This window comes from Vigna radiata, chromosome 3 (genome assembly GCF_000741045.1).
Source record: "Vigna radiata var. radiata cultivar VC1973A chromosome 3, Vradiata_ver6, whole genome shotgun sequence".
In the NCBI taxonomy this organism is placed as follows: Eukaryota; Viridiplantae; Streptophyta; class Magnoliopsida; order Fabales; family Fabaceae; genus Vigna; species Vigna radiata.
Window position 1 is genome coordinate 1,470,244 of NC_028353.1, and position 10,285 is coordinate 1,480,528.

Consider the following 10,285-nt stretch of genomic DNA (forward strand, 5'->3'; position numbering starts at 1 on the left):
TCCTAATTTAACTTTGACTAAACAGCCTTTGACCCCACCCTTCCCAATAATGCCTTCTAGCATATTGAAGAAACTGCATAAAGTTTTCAAAGTCATTTTTAATTCAGAAAAGTTCTTCAGATTTACACAACAACAAAACCAGTTGGACGAAAAACTACAATCTTCTTGGTCAGCATTGTAATGTATTTTAATTCATAACAATGAAAAACCAGAACATAAAGTGAAAATGAAAGAGATATGAAGGAAATTAAATATTTATTTATAATTTGCAGTGGTCACTGATGAACTCTAAAACATTTCCATGGAACTCAATTCCATTGCAGCCACTTTCTATTTGATAGATTATTAATTAAGCACAGCTCATGTTGAAAACTTTCTTCCAACTAATTATCTTTAGAAATTTAAAAACCATGCAACTATGACTCTAAATCTTGTGCAGCATGATTCTCATGCCACGTACTGTTAATATCTAAACAATGCTTTTATCAGGCATTGTTCCAACCTTCTGAATCATCCTTCATGGGGTTCGGTTTGTATGAGTTGAGCATGAAATTGCATGCACCAACAGCCTCTTCAACTGTCAGATACACCCATTTATGCCCTAGTTCATCAAGGAACTTTGATTTGTTCAGCTTCTTCATCACCTCGCTTCCAGGATTTACCAAAACAAGCTAAACACATACAAATGATTCATTAGAAATACATAAATTAAGTGTCTTTACACGTAAAACTATCTACCCAAAATCATTATTTTTTAAATTAGTTTTAAACCAGTTAAAAAAATTAAACTTTTTTGTGAAAGGAGAAGAAAGAATTAATTACTTGCAACCCTCTTCTGTCAGCAGTTTTCTTGCACTCTTCAAGCATGCTTATTCCGCTAGTATCAATGTTTCCAACAGCTGCCAATAAAATCACGTTGTAACTTAGATTAATGATCTTTTAATCACATTGTCAAATTTACTTCATTTCTTTAATCAATAACTTACCAGTCATATCAATTATAACATACTGTAAAGTGGTTTGGTCTGAAGCTTTTATCCTATCTTCCTCTTCATCTATCCACCTTGTGATCCTAAGAATAAAATTGAGGTGAATTTACAGTTTCATCGAATCACACGGGAGATAGATCCCACCTTCAATCTAATATCTTAAGATATACTTAACTTTCTCAACAAATAGGAACAAAATCCCTAGGGAATTACCTTTCTCGTAAATAGCTTGCATTGGCAAAGTAAATGGGAGCATCAATTTCTAGAATTAGGATTCCAGGAACATGATTTGCATTTGGATATTGTTCCACGTTTCTGTATACTGTAGAATTTGGAATGTTGCCTAAGAGAAATGTTCTTGGCCTTGCAATGAATAGAAGTACTCGAAGTAGAGATACAGCAACCTGAAATTTCTCATAACACAATAATGATTAAGATCTTGTTTATGATTTAAATAATAAATAAGTTAAATTTAACAATTTTGATTCCAAAAAATATCCATGGATAATACATACTGCTATGACTAGGCCAATTTCAACACTGCCAAAGACTACACCAACATAAGCACCGAAGCACACAAAGAAATCAAATTTGTCGATTTTCCACAAATGAATGGCTGCTTCATAATCAATGAGCCCGAGCATTGCTGACACAATTATGGCTGATAACACCACCAGGGGAGTGAAATGGAACAAGGGTGTCAAGAATAACAATGTTAACATCACTGCTATAGCCATCACAATGTTTGAAGCGGCAGTCTTGCACCCCGCATTATAGTTCACAGCTGAACGTGAAAAAGGTCCTGAAACAACATTCGTTTTATACCATGTTGTTAGCAATATTCAGAAAATTGTTTGATTATAGTCTGTGATTTTTCTAATGGATGAAGAGTTTGAATTCAGAATAAATTACTAATATTTATTGAAACACACTGTGTGCATTTTAGACTAACTTCTAATAGTGAAACGATTACCTGTGGTGAGATAGCAAGAGGTAAACGAACCAAAAATATTCATGGTTCCAATAGCTATCATCTCTTTGTTCCCATCAATATGATAATTTTTAAACATTGCAAAACTTCTACCCACTGCTATTCCTTCCTGCACAGTCATCAATTATATCCTCAATACTCTTGATAAACTTCACTAAAACTGTTTGTTCAATTATGTTGTTCGTTTTCTTTCAAAATAAACTTAATATAAATGTTATTTTTTGTCCAGTTTCAATCTATTTTCCAAAGGCTATATACTATATAATAACCATTAAAAAAAAAATCAAAACACCTGCTCGATGCACCTAGTTGAGGCATATTATTTTAGTATAAAAGATATTTGAAACATGATCTTTGAAATCAGGACAATCGAAGAAAGCAGAGACCAGAGATCGACAGCAAGAAAAGAAGAAAGTGATCTGATGTGACTGCATACTATTGTTCTTGGTCAAGAAGGACAATATGATTGATTGCTTGCTTTTTATTTTTTCATTTCATTTCATAATCGAACAACAATGTAACTAAACTATCTCTGAATTTATACATGGTCAAAGAAAGAAGATGGTAAAAGTTATTGTGGTATTTCTTGGAAGAAGTTGAAACATTTTTTGTCCAAATATTTATTGTTAGGGTGTGATTTATTAGAGTTGAGATTGGTCAAATCAGACATTAAGTGCTGGAGCATGGTTAAGGTTACCCTCAAGCAAAGGAAATGAGAAAGAGAGAGAGAGACACTTAACCGCAAGTGCTATAATGCCAGTGACAAGTCCAGTTTTTATGGCAGTTCCCATGTAAGGTGACACCAATACCAAATTCGTCACGGAAGGTGGATTCAGCCCCTTCTTCAATTTTCCTATCTGAAACAACATTTAAATAAATACTAAGTAATAAATTCCATTTCTATCACTTCACATCACAAAATAAAGCCTTAACTAGCTCCAAATTTTAATTTGAATGATGAGTCTGTACTACTACACCAATAATGGATAACAAGAAATCACTAAACGGGCCATTGTTTAAAGTGAATGGGGCCCAATAGCGAAGGTGTGTAAATGGGTCCCACAAGTGGTAGTTGTGTGGTAGGGTAGGACAATAATTTGGGATTGGGCCATTGATAAGAACCCAAAAGGCCTTAATACATGTGAGCCTCAGTGTCTGTCCTATTCCCTATCAGGCACCTACTAGTGGCTTCTTTCATTGAGTGCGTAGGTGAATAGTAGTGCGTCACAAAATGGAGGTCTTCGTGTTTTATGGAAGAGTAATCCTTTTACGACACATTTTACATGAAATAAAATATAAGAATAAAATATTTATAAAATATAAAATTTTGTATTTTTTAAGAAAAAAAAATAAAAAGTAGGAAAGAATAATATCAAATGCAAAAAATATTAAATAATATTTTTTTATGAAACTTGGAGAGATGGTTGGAAATGAAATAAGTTTATATGTACTAGAAATATTATAAACATAATAATTTGATAGATAATTTTTTTATATTTTTTTGAAAAATATAAAAATTTACTGTTTCATAATATTTTACTTTTATAATTATATTAAATAAATGTAAAAGGGTGTTATAAATTATATTGATGATGTCACAACATGAATACATTGATAACAAATTTGTTGTAACACTCACCACTTGAACTCCATGTTTCTCAGCGTGTGTGAGATAAACCAGCAGACTTCCGAGTATGACCGATGCCAATGGTGCCATTGCTGACACCCAGAAGAACTTTGGTTGTCGTTTGCTCTGTCGTCACATGATCCAAAGGTTATGAATGGATAAAATTACTTTTAAACTTCTAAACATGCAGTAATGTAACTTTAATTAAAAGGGTAAATCAAACAAACAGGCCCTAATATTTTGACTGTACATTATTTTTAAAGAATATCATATTAGAAAAGAATTGTGAAGGGGATTGATGTCCTTTTCCGTCAGGTTCATCGAATATTAACTCCCAAGTGGGAATCGAATGGAAACAAGTTTGATTTGTTTGACTGCAATAGTATATAAAACTAATAGCATAATAGAAAAACGAATATTATTTACTGTTGTCTATGGTATGATATAAAGGTGATCATGGCTGCAGTTGGGAACATAAAAAAATTATATATAAGTCAATTAACTCTGAAAAACTTGTTATCTGATTTGAATAAGGGATCAAAGAGGGAAGGTAGGTTAGGCTTGAAAATAAATTTACCGAAAGAATAAGTTGATATTTTACGAAAGAATCTCAACCCTAGAAAGAAAAGGATCACTAATATAGAGATTAGGATGTTTTCCATTGAAACTTAGTATAATAAGATTTGGGTATTTTTCTTTTTTCTTTGTTTGGTTACTTTACAACCTTACTCGAGGAATAAAAAACAAACGAAAGAAAATGAAGGATTAAATGTAACATATTTACCTACCAAATAATGCAACATAATATGTGAAACGTGGGATGTAACATATGTGGAGAATAATTAAGGTAAGGGTTAGGTATCACTTACGAAGTATCTTGTGACAAGGAGAAAGAAAATAAAGCAACAACCCAACACAGCGCTTTCCCACCTCCACTGCATAAACAATAATATGCTAACATCAATCAACCAAACAATAACTTCAACTGAGAAAGAGAGGATTCTTTTTCTTTTTTTAATTGAGAAAATCTTTCACGATTAGCTTTGGTAGTAATGAAGCTATGCCAAACAAAAAATGTGGACTATTTATTAGATAAATGACATATTTTTTTAAGAATTGAAAAACACGTGTTTTAAAGTAAAATTTGAGTTTATTAAAGTGAAGGTTTGGATTTAATTAAATAATAGAAAAATGGAGGAATGGTAACATGGTATGTGAGAATAAATAGTTATGGAGGCGTATAGATGGTGTGGTGGATGATAGTGCGTGTTTGGGTGTGAATAATGTGTTGTCGTGTACGGTGTGGGATAAAAAAATAGAGAAGAAATAAGAGAGTTGAAGAGAAAGTGTTGAATTTGCAGTTACCTGGTGAGTTTGGCTGAAAACAGAGCGCATCACTGACACTATATCAGCCTCGTGAGTAAAATGTTCAAGGCCAAGAATAGATTTTAGCTGTTGCAGACAAACCACTGTGGCTGCTCCCCCCATGAACCCTACTATGGTTGCATGTGACAGAAAATCCACGATAAACCCTAACCTGCACTCCTCAACCATTCCACTTACTCACAACAACAACTAAATCCACAAATAATATTTTAAGGTCAAAAAATCCAATTCTCCTAATCAATCATTTGTCCTCACTTTAAATTCCAGCACAAATCATGTGTATCAACTCACATTTCTTCTTATTCTTATTATTTTAAGAAATACAAATTGTAGTTTTGAATAGTAATAATACAATGGTATTTGCTTATTATTTTATATGACAAGAATTTATCAACATGGGTGGTATTATATTAAGTACAAAAATGAATTAAAAAAGTTGATATTATATATGTGGAAACAGAAATGCTCCATCCAATACAAATCAGTATTATTAATGAAAGGGAATGCAGTAGCCAATAGGCCAATCGCACTGCCCAAGCTGATTCCAGAATTTAACATTTTATTATAATATAATAATAATAATAATAATAATAATAATATGTATATGCTTTAGGGAATGGGGGTGGGTGTTGAATCTCATAATTGCAAAACACAGATGGTTTCACGAGACAAATCATGGCCAAAAGACAAAAAACTCCAGCCCATAGCGAACTACACCACAGTCCCCACAATATTTCACTCTATTTTTCCTTTTAAATAGTGCAAGTTTTCTGCTTCTAAATTATGATTTTTAAGGATAAAAGATATACTACTACTCGCTGAAAAGTGACAACAACATGCTGGGGGCTCACTTTCATTTTGTTCGCATTTTAACTTACATCTAGCTTCAAGTATTTATTTAATACTTTAAATTCTTATTATTTGAAGACTCACAGATAATTAGACCGTAAAGTTTATTGAAATAAGCTAAAACCTTTGCTACTGGACTATGTTAATTACACCAGAAAATGTGTTCTGGTTTCCACAACTTGATTTTTCTCTTTTTCAGCATGTTTTCAAACATAGGACAAGCAGAACTGTAGGATAACAATATTACCTGAATAAGCCCAGTGATGCCTGCAAAACTCCAGCAAAGAATGTAGCAGTGAAAGCTAGATGGAGATAAAGGTTTGGATTCTCGATGTAGTTCACCACTCGACCCAACATAGAAGCCATCAGAAGTGATCCAACCGCCACAGTTCCCACTGCCAAATCCCTTGAGCTTCCCATCATAGCATAAATCAGTGGGGGTATGAAGCTCGAATCTGCATTCATTCATTCATTCATTCATTCATATATGTGTTCCCCATTATAACAAAACAAGATACCATGAAATAAAGTTTCCAAACTAAACAAATGTATATGGCTCAGCTGCGATAGTCTACATACTGCTTATTTCGTGTTTTTAAGTAGGTCAAAACTTTTGGAAGAACTCGACAGAAGTTCAGGGCAAGTTTTATGAAACACTGATGTATACTCAAACAGTTTATATACATCATCTGTGAACAAGAAACGTGATTGATAGGAAAAACTTGAGTGAAGTTATTTTGATCGAGATTAATCATACAGAAAGCATGGTATATCCGATACCAGTTAATTATATATTTCGTAAGAATAAAAAGTGTATATCTCTTAATACGTTATTGTTCTGTCTGGTTACAAAGACATGTTGTCTTGAGTATGGATGTATTGCAAAAGGTTTTTATGAAGAGGAAGAGATAGTAAAAGACAATTACTGACAAAGTCCAAGAATCGGAGGGAGGTTGGCGAGCTTGGCGTAGCTGATGCCTTGAGGAATGGCCAAACTGGCAATGGTGATGCCAGATATGAGGTCTGATTTCAAGAACTGGAGGGTGTATTTGGGTGCCCATTCAAAGATGGGGAAGAAGTACTGAAGTCCGAGGACGAACTTGACAGAGGGTGTTTGGTTCTTGAACTTCCTAAAGGGGTCATCTGGGAAAAAGGTCTCTTTCAAGGAGTACTTGAGAGACTTGAAGAATGATTGAGGGGGTGGAATAGCCACTGGGTTTGCATAGTCTGCGTTACCCATCTCTAAAACCAACCAAATATGTATGTGATGGTATTAACTTAACTTGAAATAGCTATGTTGAGACTAGAAGATTAAGAAAGAAGGATATGAAGGAAGAAGAAGAAGAAAGGGGGAGATGTTTGGTTTGGTTTGGTGGTATACAAGTTTGTGAATGATATGGGTTTATATAAAGGGAGTTATAAGGCCAGTTATGTTGGTCATGTGTGTGCTCGGGAGATGGAACGTGGTATCATTGTCCTGTCACTTCTATTGTTTACTTTTTCTTTTATTTCTTCTTTTTTTCTAGTCACAACTATCCTCTACCACAGATCGTAATCTTATGCTACTATATGGGAACATCCAGGTCAATATAGTTAACTCTTCTGCTGCATAAAAGAAATAAAAAAATATCTATCTAGTTAACTCTCTGATCGCCAATTCACTGTAAGATTTTCTGTTTTTTTTTTTAAGGTTTGAAAAGGGCGACATGCTAGCAGTTAAGGTGTGAGAAAAACATTAATTAATGTTGTGTTAGCTGAAGTTGGCCACCAGGTGCATTAGGATATATATATATATATATATATATATATATATATATATATATATATATATATATATATATATATATAGTGATTATAGTCTAAGAAATGTTAGAAGAAAAAGGAAGGAAACTCACAAGCATCTTCTTCTTTGTAAGGTTATGGTTATGGGTAATGACTTATGACTTCACTCCCTATCTCATCTTCTGATACTCTCGACACTATGATCATTGAATCCACCTTTTCCCTTGTCACCAGGATCGTGTTACCAATATCGTTATCTCTTCTTTCTTTTTTTTTTTTCTTTTTCACTTCTTATAGCTTCGGCTATACCCTACATTTTGTCGCTTTTTACTGGTGATAAAAATAAAAAACATGTCTTGAGCTTAAAAGATAATGTTATTTTGAGTTAAATATATAGATATTTGAGTTCTTCTTGGCAGAGATTAAAGTGTGAAACTTCGTCACATCCACATATAATATCACTCCGAAGAAAGTATTTTATACAACGCATTATGCAAATAAATTTAAGCGATCCCTGAAAAAAGGATTTAAGTAAAAAAAAAAAAGTAATACGTAGACACTTATAAATTTAAAAGGATACCACATCTCATAAAAAATATATTTCTGCATATAGGAGTTATTATATGTAGTTTTTTTTTTTTGTAAATTAACTATTATATTTATATAGTTACATAAATGATACAGGTATTCGTGAATGATTTATTTTCACGAAAATTAATATATATAGTTACATAAAAAATTGTATTTTGTTACAATTCATTGATTTTATTTTTTATACTATACACAGTTGAAGATTTATCAGCTGTACTAATTATGGTCTAAAATTTAGGTATATGGGAGGTCGATTGTTGGAAATCTGATATTATAAAGTCTGCAATGAATGTGAGAACTTTAAGATATTTTAAGAAGGACCGAACCAGATGTCGAATACTAGGCATCGGCTATAGATGTTTCTTAATAATATACCAGTACGAGACTTAGCCAAAAACGATGGTTATTCTACCAGTAAGTTGGTCATTAGACCTTAAAGTCAACGAATCCTTAAATTGTAGCCTATTCGAATGAGATCCATGATTAACAGATTTCAATGTTGGACAATCTTTTGTAAACATTTTCTTTCAGTGACAATAATAAAAGATTAAGAAGATGACAGTGAATAATGTAAAAAATGGTGAAAAGAAGAAATTTTTACCTAATATATTTGATCTTATAAAAATGTCTTTTTATCTTAAAAGAGTATGTTATAACAATTGTATTGTATGAATAATGTAAAACTAAAGAAAAATAATTTATCCTTTTCTGTATTAACACACATTTCGGTTATTGTGTTTATTATTGTATTTGGATTGAAAATACTCTTTACATTCATTTCAATTAAATTAAAATTTAGTTGGATTGTAAGACAATTCCACTACCATTTTGATCAGAAAACTAATACAACAAGATCACGTGACCAACATGACATGTTGAAGAAAAAAAAAAGAATAATTATAGAAGTTGTTGTTTGGAAGGAATTGGTGATTTAAGATTTGTAATGCGAAGGAAAAGGAAATTGAAAAACTAGTGTTGAAATAATGATAATATTGTTTTTTAAATTAGACTTGGGCAATGTGAATTCGTGCCGCAATACTCATTCATTGCAGAGTTTACGAAACAGATCCCGTGATTCACACCGTCACAGTGTAATTAATTTCATTTTATTAGAATTTTTATATATTGTAATATGTAATATGCAATATGATTAGAGATATAGCCTTCTAATTAAATATAATTAGAATTGCACTTAGCTCTATATGCAAGTTGTTAGGCTACATGCATGCACAATAAAGTTAAATTACCATCATAATAAAAGTTTAACTTTCTTTTCTTTTAAAAATATCACTTATTTTAGACCAAGGGTAGTTTATTAATCAATATATTAAATGTTGGTTCTACTTAGATTTGAAAAATCAAACATTAAGTTATACAGTTGAAACTAGGTACAGATCTAATTTTATTTATTTATTTATCTTTAATATTGAAAAAATAGACGACCTTTCAAGTTCACTTCAGTACATATTGGACTCATGGCTTGACTTCAGGTCTTATCAATCAGTCGATATTTGATTAAAAAATAATTATTTTTTATACGTGGTTAATTATGTATTTTTTTAACGAAATTTGTAGTAAATATTAAAGTAAAGAATATTATAAAATCTTAAATGTTAAAAAATACAATATTAGTTCTCAAAGTTACAAGTGTTAACAAAGTGATGAGTGCATGTATTTTGATTTAAAAATTTAAGAAATTAAAATAATTTGTAATAAAAAGAATAAAGACTAATTTATCCCCAAATGAAGAAAACATATCGTAAAATAGTAATAATATACTCATATTTAATTTCAACCACATTGTTTATTTCATCTCGTATTTTGTATATCGTAAATTTTTAAAATATCCAGACATAATTTTAAATATGTTTGTAATACAATTATGAAAAAAAAAGCAATAATTTTATGAGACATTAAAATTAATATATTTTTTCTGAGTATCATTATTTAAAAATAGCGTATTACGCGCATACGGTACAGTGAGGATGTTTAAATTATAGTAACGGATAAGACGATGAGTAGGACAAAGAGGGAAGGATAGGGAGGAATATGAGAGGATTGAATAACAAA

At 31.6% G+C, this 10,285-nt stretch overlaps 1 protein-coding gene across 1 annotated transcript; it reads right to left on the reverse strand.

Annotated features, from left to right (window-relative positions):
- Positions 1 to 238: 238 nt before the first annotated feature.
- On the reverse strand, positions 239 to 7,239 carry LOC106757698 (sulfate transporter 3.1). The gene is made up of 12 exons (XM_014640451.2): positions 6,773 to 7,239; positions 6,090 to 6,297; positions 4,973 to 5,144; positions 4,477 to 4,542; positions 3,620 to 3,733; positions 2,721 to 2,837; positions 1,963 to 2,089; positions 1,505 to 1,791; positions 1,203 to 1,393; positions 987 to 1,072; positions 823 to 899; positions 239 to 671 (listed from the first exon to the last, which is right to left on the reverse strand). Exons 1-12 carry the CDS (start codon positions 7,080 to 7,082, stop codon positions 486 to 488), a joined length of 1,941 nt encoding a protein of 646 aa, XP_014495937.1. The 5' UTR covers positions 7,083 to 7,239; the 3' UTR covers positions 239 to 485.
- Between the last annotated feature and the right edge of the window lie 3,046 nt (positions 7,240 to 10,285).